We start from the raw sequence: 17,244 nt of genomic DNA, 5'->3' as shown, positions 1-17,244 counted from the left end.
TACAGTGCAGTATTTGGCATTAATATCTAAATTCGCAGTTGAAGGAAATTTCAGTTGAGACTGCTAAGCTGCTAGACAAACCAGATTGCATCGTCAATATGTGAAGTTTTTAGTGTATGCTTCTGACCTTTCGTATGTTTTAGAATGGCGCAAAGCATTCTGTTTGATGCCTTTTATACAAAATTATTTTTTATGCAAGAACAATGAAAGTTTATACGTCGGCATCTATAATCAAAGGTTTTTGAAGAGGACCTCAATTATTAGGCAGTAAACATTGATATATGAAGTACTTCACGTTTTGACTAAAAATTTAATATCTTTTCTTTCAGGGTCCCCTCATAGCTGCTTATGCCAATGGATATCACTGAGGAATAGAACTGAGTAAGTATTTGAGTGAAATTTGACATGGCTTGCTGAAACTTAACGATTAGTGAGTGTTGGTGACCCGTACTTTATCATTTGATGGAATACGTTCTTTATATCTTAACCTTTTAACACCAAATACTTGATATTTATACTTGTGAACAAGTAATGGTTCCAGTAAAAATGGTAACATGAATGTTACAGTCATCACATCCTTTATTAGTTGTATTTAGACATTACTGTATATTGTGGGTAGTGTTTTAGACTCGAGGTGTCTAAGTGTTTGGAATAACAGTAAACAGTAAATTTTAACATGTTAGTACTACGTGCAGTTTTATTCATTATTCAAACATTGCTGGAATGCCAGAGTTACGACTAAACACTGTCTGGAAGTAATGACGTTAGACATCAGCGAATTTGCTTCGTTTCGTTGACGCCTTTACCATACTAACCATTCGTCTTCCTCATTTCTCTCTCCCGACAGATAAGCCGCGCATCGCAGTATAGTTGTCAATATAGACTGGCTGGGTGGTGATTCTTCGATTACTATCGAGTAGGGTTCCTGTTTGGAAACTGCTGCTCCACCAACCAACGCTCGCCATCTTTTTCACCAAATCCCTGACAACACCCCACCACCAAAAACGGCACGGGTCTTCATAACCAAGGTGGTTGGTTTGACTACTATTTGTACCGCCACCACTACAACTACTACTACTACTTCTACTGCTACTACATCACGACCACCACTGTCCTCTCCACCCACTTCTTCACAACAGCGGAAGTCCCCCTCCTCCCTCCCCAAGTCTTCTCGTGCGACTCGCCAACACTTCTCCGATAATTTTTCATCTTCTTCTCTCCTACGAACTTCTCCGCGGAGGAGACGTCAGTGCATCCACACACACACACACCACCACCACCACCACCGCCGCACCTTTTCTCATCCCAGTTGCTTCCGGATCTCCTTTCTCTGGAACGACAGAAAACGAAAGAAAGAAACCCACAAAAAAAAAGATTATCGCTTGATGCGTCAATGATGTTTTATATATCTGTGGCACGAAATTATCATCATTATTCTTCGTGTCTTCAAACCCCACCCCCGCATCGCCAGCCGCCTCATTGCTCTTTGCTTCCTCCCCTGAGATGGGAGGAAGGCTTTTTTTTTTTTTTTTATTAATTTTTTTTTTGAAGGGGGTGGAGGATAAGTGCCGTTTCAAAGGCCTTCTGGAACTGTCCGAACACTTTAAAACTGGAGCACACTCCTCTCGTAATTTTTTTTTTCCTCTCTCTCTTTGAAGCTCTCCAGCCTGTGAAAACCTTTGTGGTCCGGTCTAGGACAAGTATCTGTGGCGGCGAAGATGTCAAATGCCGTGTTGCTTCGAGATGATATTATATATATAAATATAAAAAACACAAAAAACTACAAAAAAATAAGTAAACTATGGAGTGCTCTTCTCTTTCTCCAAATATGATAAGAAAAAGGGCTTCAGTACATAAGCCTACTGATGATTCTTTTCCATGGCAAATTTGAATATAATATAATATAAATAAAATAATAATAATAATAATAATAATAATAATTAATAATAATAATAATAAAGCTTTACAGCAGTGGTCAATGTACTCAACATACTATTGTTATTATTGCATGTAAAAGTGAGTTGGAAGTTGGTATCTCTATATATAGACAACTGTGGCTAGCCATTTAAGTTCGTGTACATACAAAAGGTGTTGCATCCGTTGAAATAATATTGTTCTGGTTGCTTTACTATATTATATTATATGTGACGGGGTTAGTCATTTTGAATGGATTGCATTAGTGGAACATAAATAGTTGTATGGCCGTCTTTTCCTCTCTTGAGTATATTCGGAAAAGGAAAGATCTCTGAGCGGACCGCCATCTTTTCAAACTAAGTAGAGTTTGAAAGTCATGAAAAGGAGTAAGTTCAAAATAACGGATCTCGGCACTTTAATACTAATACTAATAATATTATTGATTAACATTAATGATAATTCATAATTATTAATGATAATAATATTAATATACTCACGTTCACACCTCGTTAGGAATAATTAGAAAAAATAAAAATTTTAAATGTACAGGGTAAAAGAAAAGGCTATAGAAGCAGAGTATTATTACTAGAGGAAGAAAACCCATAAATATTTCGAAGTTTTATCGCAGGTGAAGAAGAAGATCGATTGATTGATTGATTGATACCTCTCTGTAGTAATTGTGACGTGATCAGCGAGTTTCGTCCTTAAGTCTCAAGTGCATAAAGAGCCATTCCTGGTAGTTAGGCCGCTCCTTCCTCTCCAACAGTGTATATGTGTACTATACTGGAAGGTCGCTGTACAGTATTCTTTTTAAAGGCGGCACTCGGTGGTCCAGTCACAATGCCTCATAACTGGCATGACAGGGTAAGCTTAGGAGAATTATGTCTGAATTTTCTCAACTATGTTCAAAGGTGAAACCTCATTATTATTGCGCTTTTTTGAACTTTGTTGTTTCTTCGAATAAGGAGTAAATAAGAGATGAAGAAGTTAATCATGCAAAACAGAGGCTTTATGAATAATAAAAAAAAAGTATGTGTGTTAAAAACTATTCCGATGAAGGTCCTTGTACTTATAATTCTTATTGATTTCATATACTGTATTATACATGATGATTTTTATAAACAAATTTAGATGCGTAGGATATTATTTGTAATTTCGCAATGCACTATTTCTAGCAGTTCTCTCTCTCATCTCATCTGTATTTTTTTCTATTAGTCCTCTCGCTGGAGAGGAACTCGATAGTTTGTGCGTAAAGTAATAATTAATAATAATAAAAAGAATGTTCTCACTCACCGTGAACTACTGAATCTATATAGTTTGTAATAGTCGCCTGCCTGTTTCAACTTTTTCTCCTGTATGAATATATTCAAAACAATGAGTAAGTAAACTAATTTTACAGCGTCGAGTTCAAATATTACCGATTGGATGAGAAGCTTGACGCCATTGCACAGGTATGTAAATAACCCTTTACGGAGCCTAGATTCTTATTCTTCTTCTCCTTCTTCTTCTTCTTCTTCCTGCCAGAAGGTTGATGTAGAATCTCTCTCGCTTTGCCCGCGCATGCGCACCAGTCGCAACCTCAAGTCGTCTATGTCATCACAAAACTTTTTGTTTTACATTAATTAATTTTGTATCCAGGTTCTTTCTATCTCCTCTCAGTAGTGCCTCTAGAACGATTGTCGGGAGAAACAAAGTTGAGAAATAGCATTGGGGGCTTCTTTCTTCTTCAGTTCGAACTGTATGTCAAGGGTAGAAGGAAATGAAGACAAAATGAGGACTCTGTTTCAGTTTCTCGTTCATGTTCATTTCAAGTGAGTTTTTGTGGGCCCTTTTGGGGTTTCCTGAACCTTTTCCAAGCAGAGAATGTTACTGTTTCTAGCTCGGAGAGCGGACGAAATTCTACATCAAGCGAACTGGTGAAATTATACGCCAAAATACTTCACTATATTTTTGTAACATCGTCAGACGACTGATATAGAGGATATACTGTGAAGCAATAGACCAGGTTTATATATATAATATATTATATATCAACGCCGTGGGTGCGGGCTGCGGCCTCTCCCGACCTTGTATGGGGAGTAGCTCTGGTTGTCATTACTAGGTTTTCCTTTTCCCAAAAAGAAAGATAAAAGAATAATTAAGAGACGACAAAAAGTTGACTAAAAGTTGATCATGTCTATAATTCCTCCGTTTTGTACTACGTTGCCAGGATAACAGATACGTTTGGACTTTTTTATTTTAGTTGTTTGAGCCGCCCATCTTTCAAAGGTGTGAGAATTGAATGTCTTTCATAATAGAGAAGTAGTAAGGTGGATGCAGATAGTTGTATAACATTTTATTTTAAGGTTTGTATTTATAAGACCAGCTGAAGTAATTCTTAAACGTCTTAGTTCGTATGCAAACAAATGTTATTATACAGTTTAAGTCCAGACCAGTATAAGTGATGACTAGTTTTTATTATTGAAGTATATCACACACAGACACACACACAAATATGCCGTGGCCACCCGCCGCCCCTCACACCAACCCCAACCCCCTACTATATGGTAAGACAACAAAAATCAAAGTAATTTCCTTTTTTGTAAAGATGAAGAAAACTGCGTTCACTTTGATAGACAGTATGTGATCTTCTGGATGGTGGTTGTTAATACTAATAATAATAAAATGTAGTAGAGATTTAGAGATTATAAATATAAATATAAATATATATATATATATAAAGAGTCTAGGTAGAAAGAGAGAGAGAGACACAGACAGACACACACACACACGTAACGAGTCATTTTATCACCAGCCATGATACCGCACCGTTCCAGCTGGTTTTCAGCGGAAGCTGTTCAAATAACGTCATTATGGCTGTGTCATCAAAGCGTTAGATAACGGTAGTAACTGTAAAAAAAAAATAAATAACTGAAGAGTCACCCTTCCCCGAAACCCTAAAAAACAACTCGAAAGATTTTGAGAACCCGAAAATTATATAAAGCGAGTTCGCCATTGGACACAGGTCATGTGATGCTTATTTATTGTTAATGCGATGACGTCAGTGCGTGTGAGCTCTCGACTTCGTGTTTATTACTGACTTCAAAACAAAAAGGTAAAGAAGGCCAGTGAGTTCCATTGTACATAGGAGATTTTGGCCGGACTTGAAAAACGCCGACACGAGCCGCACAAATGCTGACACCACCTGTTTTGTTGTCTACGAGATTTTTTTTTTTAAACATCAAAAATACAACATAATCGCTCGATTTTCGTTTAGAAGGTCATTTGAACCTTGCAGGATCCTTCTTTCGAAGAAGGATTCTCGTCCTGTTCTCCACCACCAGACAAAAATATCTCCGTCACTTGTACATCAATCATATATATGGGTTGTGTTGAATGAAAAATGAAAACACTTTTTATTATATTTTGAAAGTTTATTATTATCAATCTGCTGCCTAATGGTATAATTAGAATTTATAAACAAAAGAGTAAGTAGTGTATAGGATGTGTTATTAACTCTTCATTATTATTGAATATGTTTTCTCAAAGTCTGAAGTCTATCTAACGTTGGAGGTTTTCTATGCAACTGTTGTTCTTATGATTATTATAATTTTTAGTTAGACTTTATATTGGACCTGTAGCACCCGTAGTCCCCCCCATCACTATGTCAGATTATGTAAATAGAATATTGTAATAGTGGAAATATAGCCAGATGATTGATTGATTGATTGGTCGATATAGATCACGTCAAGAATTTATTATGAAGCCCTTATATCGGGTTAGGTAACTGTTAGTTAGCTCGACGACCCCTCGGGAGGAAGACGCGATAATTATTATAGATGCAAGTGTTGGTGTACAGGTTGCTGATACGCTGATGGACAAAAAATAATAATTAATAATAATTACTAAATAAATACAATAGAAAATAATACAGATTATTGTATAGGAAGGTAATTCTAGATTATTTTTTCATCTTGTTAATGGAAATAACATAAAAAAAGAGAGATTCTTTTCTTTGGCTGCCCCCAACCCTTGTGAAAGATAGAAACAAAAACCTTTGTATGTCTTCTAAGGTGTTGCAACACAGCCGCCGCCTGTACTGAGCGTCTGGCGTCTCTTGGACGCGAATTGAGTTGTGGCTTGTGGCAGTTCATGTACATTATATACATAAATACATAACATATAAATAAAAAATATATATATATAAATGCATATATATATATAAATAAATGTGACGGAGTGTGGGAAGGTTCACCGATAGGAGGAAGTGTTGTCGCTTGCGCCAATAATAAAAATGTTAGCAGTAAAATGTTCGCCATCTTGAGCGAACGGTATAATAATGTTTTGTAAAAACGTCGACGACTTTTCCCCTCGGTAACGGTGCCCACGCTGCGTCCCCGTATTCTTATGTCTTGTAAATTTTCTGAGAATGTAAACTTAGGTTTAAGCTACTCAAAAATAAAAAGGACTATGAACATGTTATGGAAGCCAATTTGATCTTTTAAGTAGTTTAGCATTGCAGGAGGAAATATTATTGTTAACGAGTGTAATAATGTTCATAGTCTTTTCCTCGCTGTTGTTAATCCTTTATACCGTAAGGTGGGTGAATACTATATTTAAAGAATATTACTAGGATAATGTCAAATAATAACCACATGTATTTCTTGGCAGACTTGAGTTGTTTCCTAATGATAAATGACACTGTCAGTTATTTTCCTCTGTTGATTATTGAGTCAAATAGATCATTCTGTAGACGCACTAGGACAGGGAGTGCCCTTTTGGCTGGACACCTTTTAAACCAGATATGGAAGTTCACACAATTAAGGAGGTTGCTGCATATGTACGTACATATACATATAATGTGCGATATGCTTTTATACATATATCATGCACGTCTTATATGCTATGTATACGCATTGCCAATCGTGTGTGCACGTGAAAACGGGAAAATATGTTGGGAGTTCAGTCCTTTTTAAAAAATACGAGCTGGTAAATTAGGATGACTATGGTGTCCCAGGGAAAGAATTTTTTTGTCTGTTGTTTATTTCACTGCACTGTTGTTTTATTTATTTATTTTTTTGTCATCCGTAGTAGTTACTAAATACAAAAATGTTTTTCTAAACTTGAAACGCATAAAAGCCACGAGTCAGGAACCGCTTACGTTTTTGATTGTTGTGAAATGATTCTATTATGGTTCTGTCGTCTTTGAATGTTATTGTCCAAACCCCAGTTTTTTATAAAACGTAGTAGCACTTTTATTGTTCTCGAACTGCCTGAGTATAAGCCAACAGAGAAATAAAAAAAGAAGCCTTTGCTGTTTCCATTTCTGGGTTATCTCACGTTCTTCATTTGACTATAGGCACTAGTACATAAATACAGAAATTTATTTTTGGTATGATATTCTAGTGTGAGATTCGTAAGTAATCATGTATCTTGTTTTTTATTATTATCATTATCATTATTAGATAGTCTTGTTACGCCTCTGATGCAAACCAATGCATATTTTGTAATGAGAATTATTATATACCACGTTTGGACAGCCGAATACGTCGGTGTATTAGATTAGTGTCGTTTTCCTCTTGGTTCCTGGGAAGGCTGCTGTTGTAAGATTTACGTTTTAGTTTCTTACAGTTGTTCCGTGGGTGATGATAGTTTTACTTCGTTAATTTATTAGGACTTTTAGGGAATAGCAACATCAAGTTCCTTCGGTACTTTTCGTGAAAGGTCAACACGGAAGGACGTTCATGAACATCTTCATTGGGACGTTTTTTTGAAATTATTATTTGAACTCGTTTCGTGAAAAACCCAACATATATTGTTATATAATGGATATAAAAACACAACATATATGTTATAATTATTGAATAATAAAACCCACACATGTATATTTGTACACGTGAAATGATTTCATTTTGCGAAAGCTTCGAAAAAATAATTTCATGGTAATATCCCTTGAGATTTCATGAAGAGTTCTCGGTTAGTTTCATGGAAAAACTTAAACCTTTTCTTTTATTTTTTAAAACAGATTTAGTTTGCGAAGATTTAATAAGTTTGTGATTTGCCTGTTGCACGATGTTTGTAACTTTATGATTATCATTATGATTTCGTTTTTTTTTTATTTTAGCAAAGAATCCCAACATGCGCTTATTAAAGGAATTTCGTAGTTAACGATGAATTAATTTAGCTGTAAATAAATACATGACTTCGATCATTGTGATGCGAGAGTGATTCTAGGCATACTTATGAGATACCATAGTGCATAGCCTTGCCTCGAAGTAAGTATTTCAAAGGCGTTTTAGTTAGGAGTATTTCATTATTTATAAATATTTTCTTGTATTTTTGTATAACGGGAATATGTGTACAGCCTGCTATAGATTTTGGAATTAGGACAGATTTAGTTAAGTTTTAGTTAGAGCTTTAAAGATTGGGGTTTTCTAGCCAATCGATGATATCTATTTGCGGAAGCAAAGAGTTGAACTTTTGTAAACAGTCTCGGCGAATTTTGGCCCTCTTTTTGAAGAAGAAGAAGAACCCTTTCGGTATCCCACCCAATCTGGAGCATTATCGCATCTCGTTAATTTGAACTATTTTATTTATTTTTTATTTTCTTTTTAAGAATTCCTTTTCTTTATTGAAACACAACATTGGTTCTTCGTTGCTCCGTTTTCTTCGTTCACTGTATTTTCTCTTTCTATTCTTCCTTTGTTTTTCGCTTTTGTTTTCCATGGAACACCTCAAAGTGTTTTTGAGTAGTTTTTGATTAACACTGCCCTCGGTTCCAGTGAAGTGGAAAGCCATCCTAGTTCTCAGCCACCTTATAAATAATAAACTTCCTAACAGCTCAAATTAACGAGGTATGATTGTAAAGACGTTGTCTGCAACCTTTGAAAACAATCATTTAACATATCACTGGCAATAGACGACATAACCTCCTTCCTCCTCCCCTCAACGCTGCTCACTTGTTTATTGCACTTTTTAGTGTCCGACTACTTTCGTTTATTGTCATTTTTTTACCAGCAAATGATGTTAATACGATTTGGATCAACGCGAATGTTATGAAGCACAACATACAGATGATGGTGTAAAAAAAATTTTCCACTTTTTTTTTTTTCATCTTGAGTGCGATGTGAAATGTTGGACCAGGAATTCTATTGCTGGAATGGGAATTTTGTTGCTGGAATGGTGCGACGTTTTGACAACCCCATAGAAAGAATTAGAAGCGAGGTTCGAACCCATTATGCAAGACTTTTTCTTAAGGAAGCCTTTGGCCCAGATGGAGAAAAAACACGTACCACAAGACGCAGAGAATGTTAACCGTGTGGGTTTGTGTGCGCACGCGCGGATCCTGAGAGCCTGGTTTTGGGAACAAACGTACAACCCGGAGTTTCGAGACTGAAAGCAAATGAAAGAGGAACCCGCAAAATCGACCTAAGGCATTGAGGAAATGTAGAAGAAAGCAGGTGAACATGAAAGGACAAAAACTAAAGCTACAGACAAAGAGCGTCATGAAAGAGATCAACCTACGAAGAGGCGAGATGGAAAACCCACTATTTTGAGAGAGGTGGAAAACGAATTCGACGACGATGTAGGATGATCTTCGTCAGGCGAACCGAGATCAAATGAAGTTAATTCCTCGTAATGCCACAAATTCAACTCAAAATTCCTCTTTTTAGGCTCAACCAGGCTGTTATAACAAGCCAGCCAGTCAGCAGAAGTCATACAAAGCATCAGGAGCAGGTAAAAAGCGGTAGCAGCAGCAGCAGCAGAGCAGCAGTGGTCCAAAATGTGATCCGATTAAGCAAGCCCAATTGTGTGGGGCCTTTTCTGTGATACACGTACAAACTCTAGAGAGAAAAAAAAATCAATTGTAGAATATGACGGTTCATCCACTCTTCATTGGGCTATGATCATGGTATTTCATGGGTAGGCTTCAATAGATGTCGTTGCTGGATGTCATACTGTACTAGGTATGCAAGTTGATAATAATTATTAAAAAAGGACAAAGTTCTAATTCGTAGATTCGTCTAGTTAGAGCATCAACACTTAAGGGAATAAGTACATCCGAAACCATTTTTTTCTTCCTTACAGAGGGACTGATCTGGGCGATTTTTCGTGTAAATAGCTACTTGATGCGTCCTCCCTAAGATTTTTAAAAGATTACAAAAATCCTGTTTTATCGTCTAGTATTTCCTAAGGGGATGAAGTCGCACACACATCATCAGCTCTTGCAAGAACCGGGTCAGCGAAGCTAAAAAATGTTAGTTTAATTGGACTTCTTTCGCGTTCATTTTTCATTTTTGTTTACTTACGGAACTGCAACCGGTCATTCAAAAGAAAACGCGTACATTACACACGCACAAAAGGCAAAATAAAATTAAAGATTTTGGTGTCCATTTTTGTTATCGTGTATACAACGGGTGCGCTCAGATGTGCATATTTGTAAGAGATGATATTACCGTGTATTTATACATATAAATAACTTCTACTACAAACAGTGCATACAAAGTCACGTCTATACCACGTCATGTAAAAAAAATGCATTTGCAATTATAAATAATTATAATATGCATATACGCATCTGATCAAGTATACATTAGCAATTTGCTTGAAAGACTTGTACAAATTAACCGCGCCGGTTTAAAAAGTCACTTGCATACATACATGAAACGCCGTTTGTTTTGAGCCTTATTGATAAATCCTCCTACGTAATTGCATCTTCGGCATAAGCGAAAGTGTATATTGTCCTATTTTTTTTTTTTCTTTTTCGGTGCGTGTGTTTTTTTTTAAATACGGCTGCCCGGGCGAACTGAACAATCACTGGCGATGTCCCCAACTTTCACCATCTGTCTCTTGATTTGAGTGAATCGGACCTTATTGATGCTCCTGGAGTTTTCCCATCTCTGCTTTCATTAAACTTAGGAAATGATTTTCAGCTGCACTTTTATTTTTTTTACTTTTATTTTATTTTCCTCAAACGAGAATACTTTGTCAATGTCAAGCGTCAAACTTGAAACGCAATGTACACATCAAAATATATAGTTATACTCTTTAGACCAGTTGCGGCAATGTACAGTTTTCTTGATATCAAAGGGTGTTCAGTCTCTTTTTATGGATTAAGTCCGAGTTGTAATTGCCTTTTTTCCTTTAACATTGTACAGAAGTAAATGATGAGAAAAAACTACTTTATAAGTTAAATGTAAGCATTTAAGAGATTCCATGCATTGTAGCGCCGTTAAAACATAAGTGGTATATAAATAGTACCGACCGGGGTATTAAACCATAGTCATTTTGAATTTTTTTAATCGGGTACACACATGCGAGCACATACACATATATATATTGGATGTTTTGTATTCGTGTATGTGTATATATATGTAGGCTTGTGTGTATCTGATATGCAGTATACATATATATACTTATACACACACCTACGTATACATACATTCTTGCACACGTACATACACGCGTGAAACTGAAATGGGGGTCTTGAGTCGTCTCCCATTCAAAATAACTCGTTACATTTGTATCATTACCAAATACAGTGGGAAAAAAAATTGTGTAGATTTTAGATTTTTGTAAATGGGTGAAGCAGGCCATGGCTTTTGTTAAGTTGTTAAGTGTTTGTAAGACAAACAGTCTAACGGCCAAGTACTTTTTTATATAGGGTATATTTAATGTAGATATTAGTTACCCCCTTAATTTTTGTCTATTTTAGAACTTTTTATTTAATGATCTCTTTAATAAGTTTAATATTTTAAAGAACAGATGTTCCTTTTAGAATTTAATCTTTGATTTTTTTCATGCTATACTAAATATAATAAATAATAATGTCCTATTAATGATATTTACACTTTAAACCAATGTTTTCCAGAGTGATAATGGTAGGCTGGGAATGTCTTTACACCCTTGTGTATACAGCTTACAAGTGTAACGTCCACTTGCTGCCAATAACATCATCCATAACAATAATAATAATAATAATTACAAATTACAGTTTCCTTTTTGAGAACTTTTTTAAGTTTCCACTCTGTACGAGTCCACCTATATGTATGTATATATACAAGCTTGACAGGTAACTTGCCAAGGTCTCAAAATTTAAAAATATATTTTGTATCTTCCATATATCTTGGGGATTCCAAATCTCAGTTTTAAGAAATTTTCTGAACTAACTCGAAATCTCGGCATCAGGGACTGGACTATATTTGGATTTAATACCGTGGCCTGATGCTACTTTCAACTTCACGCCCACGTTAAAAAATTTAATAATTAGTCTGAGAACGTTACCATTTTTGCGAGGAGCAAATGAACTTTTGTTCATGTAGAATCTCTCACTCTGCCCGCGCATGCGCACCAGTCGCACACAGGAGGTAGGCGCGAAGTTGAAATTGGCGTGAGGCCTTTGATGGACAAGTTGATGTAATAACTAGATAGGTCATGGTATATATATATATATTTATATATAACCGAGCGATCGCGAGTAAAAACTTAGCAAGCAAGCAGGTTTAATCAGAGTGAATCTTGGCTAACCGGAAGTAACCCGCTGATTGCTCTTGAAGGTTCCCAAAGGTATGTGCCAAAATTTGCGTGCACGCTGGTGTTTTCAACTAAATAACCGATACCACAAGTAGTCCAAGGTTTTTCGTTCAGCATTTTTACGTTTGTTACCCATTTTTTTTGTTATATTACTTTGTTCATGACATGGTTGTTCCCTCCCAATATGATGATATACCGTTTTTTTGTAAGTTAGGTTGTTTCCCCACTTTGTTTTTTATATGCATATATATTCTATAATTATATATCTCTATATTTACATCATGTCTTTGTATAATGGCCTGTGAGTACTCACATGTTGGTACCCCTGCACAACAGGTGATGGCCAGTCACAAACCCGAGGCGCCTGTAGTCTAGTAGTGAGAGTCACCGCCCACACAACATTCACGCAGCCAAGGAAGGCCTCCTCCTCCTCCTCTCCTTCCATCAGGACTTTATCTCCACTTAGAACGAGTCGATAAGAAGGGATTAGCCCGAAGTGATTAAAAGAAATTTTTTTTGCAGTAGAAGTCATAATGGAATATGACGATCACGTTTCATACATTGAATAAATACATATAGACGAGGCGTACAAGCGTGCATGTATGTGTGTGTTGCCACGTGCCCCAATCTCAGGTGTATGTCTCGGTTGTGTTACCTGCCCTGTTGTGCATGGGCGGTTTTGTCCCTGCAATAATATGTGAGCAATAAGTTCAAGTGAAATCCAGTCTGCACCTTGATCTGCAACACTTTGGGGCCTATTTATACCCAGAACTTGTCAAGAGTATATATATATATAAATATACATATACAGTTCTTACTATGCATAGGCACAATTGGTCTGGCTGTTCTGGACCCAACCTTCATAACTTCATTAAAGTAAATAATAAAAAGATTAATAATAATATGATGATGCCGTGCAGACATGTTTACTAGAGTAGAGGCTGCAGATCATTCAACCCCAAAGTGCTGCCGAAAGGTCGACCTGGAAGTTTATAAAAAATGGATTATTAGCAATAGGATGTATATATAAATATATTCAGACGCAAAAAAAAGTCCTCATTATTGGGGAAATAATTATAAAATGAATAAAACTATTATAATACTTAGCCATTAAGATGTACCATGGCACAGCTAGCATTGTGTGCCGGGGAACCTAGCAGAGAGCATAAGGCTGGGTTCTTGAGGTTTATTTATCAAGCTGCCTAACTATTGTTGTGTGAGAATTATATGCCGTGAGTCGTATGTGCATTGTATAAACCCATACTCCGAAAACCCCCACCTGCCAGCCTGCAGGGCGAGTCCCTTCCTCTTTCCCCCCGTGGGCACCGAGTTCGCTTCTCTGATTGGTCGAATGAACAATAGTCACTTGAACTCGATTTGTACTTTAAAAAATAAAACTGTTTAACAATTTTCAAGTTGCGAAACAAAGCGCACTATACACGTCGTTTGATCCAGGAAGCTGCCGCCATTTCAAACCTAGCTTTTAAATGTAGTCGAACAAAATTTGAATGTCGCCAAAAGACGAGGACGGTTGACTCTCGCGTCGCTGATCGGGAAGCAACCAGGGAAGTGGGGGGAAACGTAGCAGGTGAGGCTCTCCCTGCAGGCTCTTGTGCTTGTTGGGGCGGAGCAGCTTTGTGAACATTTGGATGTTCCTTGTTCGAGCGTCCTGGGGTGTGTTCTTCTATACGCTAAACGTTAAGACATGGTAATACAGTATGATATTATACCTGAAGGAAACAAATAAAGATGTATTGTCCACAAACTGTACTAACTTGGCCTTTTTAATCATCCTTTTTTTTTCATCTAAAAACTATTTTATTGTAGTCAATTTTGAATTAAACAAATTCTCTTCGTTGGACTTCGGAAGAAAAACCGAATTGGTATAGTTTCTGTTGTACTTATTTACTGCATTATAGTCACAGATTATATTAAGAAAAAAAAAATATAATAAATATTTAAGAGCAATGCATTAGGTGAATTTCACTCTGTTGCTGCAATATCGTATGAAGAAAATTGCCAAAAAAACTGCAATTTATTTGGAACTTGGCTGTATAATAGTCAGATGTACAGAATTGAACGTTTATCAGCAATGTATTAACTGCTTCGTACAGAATTGTTCCTAAAACTGTGGGTACTCGAAACTTTATAGTTAACTATAATGTCGAATGCAATGTTTCCGATTCTACTGTAATAAATGTACAGAAATGTTCCTAAACCTGTAGGTACTCGAAACTTTATAGTTAACTATAATGTCAAATGCAATGTTTCCGATTATATAATGTCAATTGCAATTTCCGATTTAAGTCGAAACTTGGTTGCAATGCTGAAGTTACAACAATTTATTCAACAAACTGAAGGATTTCTCACACAAAACGTGAAACTATCGATTTAAAAAAAAACTATTTCAAAGATGAGTATTAAAACAATTCTGACAATATAACCTTAGTTATGTCTTAGAAGCAAAAATGAAAGAGATAACAGAGTATATACAATTAATATTTGAAGAGAGTGAATTACAAAAGAGTTTAAAGATAGTGAATTACAACCGTGTTTGTTTATTTATCGAATACTGTGAAAACTAAAATCTTAATATTATATTTCAAGTGCATTGCGAAGATGGTGAACTATTTTGAGGACAAAATTTAAACATTGTTTGGAAGAGAAACTATTATGGAATCGAATTGTTAAACATCATTATGACACTTCCGCATTCAGCTGCATGTAAAACAGCATTCCTTTGAAGAGATACTTTAATATAAAAAAACAGAAATATACTTTAGAGCGATAACTGAATATATAAATTAATGTGAATTGCAAGGATATTTATTACACATTTCGAGTAATTCTTGGTGTGATGATTACGAAGCTTGCACACTTTATCAGCCATTCTTGGTTAAATGATTACGAAGTTATTGCACATTTTATCTGATTACAAAGTGCTTGCACATTTTATTAGTCATTCTCGGTGTAATGATTGCCGAAGTTATTGGACATTTTATTCGAGTCATTCTTGGTTGAACTATTACGAAGACGAAGCTTGCGCATTTTATTAAACATTTAATTGCCAAGTTATTATCTAATAGATTGCACGAATATGCTCAAATAAGTGCAAATGCCGGAAAATGTCTTGATTCGATGTTAATCAAGACAGAAGTAATTCCTTTGGCAGAAAAAAAAACATTCGTCGAACACTTGCTCTATGTGCACATCAAAATTATAGATTGAAATTTCTGAATACTGTCATCTCAAAAAGTATAAACTTCAACAAAGCATTCGTCAAACAATGCTTTTTTTATATGTACCTAAAAACCATAACAGTTTAAAAAAAAGTAAATACTTTCATTCTAAAAAAAAACTCCAACTTTAAAGGGTTACTAAATACCAAAAAGCAGTAACTAAATTGGAAGGTTGAGCAAAAGTAACGTTGTAAGGTCACTTACCACATGTGCCATGATGAAGCACTGCTAAACAACGCTGACAGTGTTAGTTCAAAGTTGGTTTATTGCCGACTTGTCGGCTCTATCAAAGTGAACTAAGATGCCAAGCCAAGCCAGAGCAAAGAGCACCAAGAAGCTAAGTCTAACCAAAGCCAAGTGCACTAAGAAGCTAAGTCTAACCAAAGCTAAGCCAGAGCCAAGTGCACTAAGAAGCTAAGTCTAACCAAAGCTAAGCCTAACCAAAGCTAAGCCAAAGCCAAGTGCACTAAGCCGCTAACTCTAACCAAAGCTAAGATAGAGCCAAGTGCACTAAGAAGCTAAGCCTAACCAAAGCTAAGCCAGAGCCAAGTGCACTAAGAAGCTAAGCCAAAGCCAAGTGCACTAAGAAGCTAAGCCAAAGCCAAGTGCACTAAGAATCTAAGCCTAGCTAAAGCTGAGCCAGGCCCATAAGCACTAAGCCGCCAAGCCAAGCCACAGCCAAGTGTACTAAGAAGATAAGCCAAGCACAAAACTAGTTCGGCCTTAAGACGCTCTAGACAAGTGCATTGAGCCAATCCAAAACCTAATTTTGCAGAGAGAAACGATTACATCATTATAAAAACAAAGCCAAAAACCAACATGGATGGGTGGAAAACAATGAAACAAAGATAAAATTGTAATACAATTAATTTATCTTTTAAAAATAGTAAAAGATAAATAATTTCATGTTTAAAATCTTTCTTTGGGCATTGGTCGTCCTCAAAATCTGGCGGGCTTTATACCAGAAACAACCCTTGTTCAATTGTTGTAACCCGTTCAAGTAATTAACATGCTGGTGTGGCTATATTGACTGGGATACGCCAACCGAAAACGCATTCTAAGTTAAAACTGAACAAAAGGAACTTCAGTACTAAACTGTTAAATAAACTATGAACCATTCCATGATCGTCATTCAATTATTGTAGTCTTGATATAAAGCAGATTTTAATCTCTCTAATGGCTAACATAAGCTGTTTCCAGCAGTAGGAAAATATGGCCTTCAGAAATATACAAGCAAGAAACTTTGGCAATAACTAAGGCCTTATTTCCCCTCCAAGTTTCGTATCTTCAACATATCAGAATCTGTCTCAGCTGAACAGAGTAATAAGGTAAGTGGCAGCTCTTGTGTAAACGATATATTTACATAAACAGTATATTTACAAACTATGATTTGAATGTGTATTAGGAGACTAGTTTTGGAATCACTAATGTCGTCAAACAAGTTGACTTCTCCAAGGAAATGCTTGCAAAACGTACAGTTCTGAATTAATGCAATTTCAACACATGGTTGCTCAAGTCACCTCTCGATTTATGGTTTAGCGTTGAAAAGATTCATGTTTAAAAGATACTTTCAACCGAG

General features: G+C 36.1%; 1 protein-coding gene across 4 annotated transcripts in view; it reads left to right on the top strand.

Moving 5' to 3' along the window:
* LOC135202375 (RNA-binding protein Musashi homolog Rbp6-like) overlaps positions 1-6,918 on the top strand; it is a 1,243,940-nt gene extending 1,237,022 nt beyond the window's left edge. For all 4 annotated transcript variants that reach the window (XM_064231739.1, XM_064231737.1, XM_064231738.1 and 1 more), the window contains 2 exons: positions 330-381; positions 848-6,918. In XM_064231739.1, the coding sequence (XP_064087809.1) occupies positions 330-368 (39 nt within the window). In that variant the 3' untranslated portion in view covers positions 369-381; positions 848-6,918. The remainder of the gene's footprint in view (positions 1-329; positions 382-847) is intronic.
* Positions 6,919-17,244: the final 10,326 nt, after the last annotated feature.

Source organism: Macrobrachium nipponense, chromosome 30 (assembly GCF_015104395.2).
Source record: "Macrobrachium nipponense isolate FS-2020 chromosome 30, ASM1510439v2, whole genome shotgun sequence".
Taxonomy (NCBI): domain Eukaryota; kingdom Metazoa; phylum Arthropoda; class Malacostraca; order Decapoda; family Palaemonidae; genus Macrobrachium; species Macrobrachium nipponense.
This window is presented reverse-complemented; position numbering and strand designations above follow the sequence as displayed.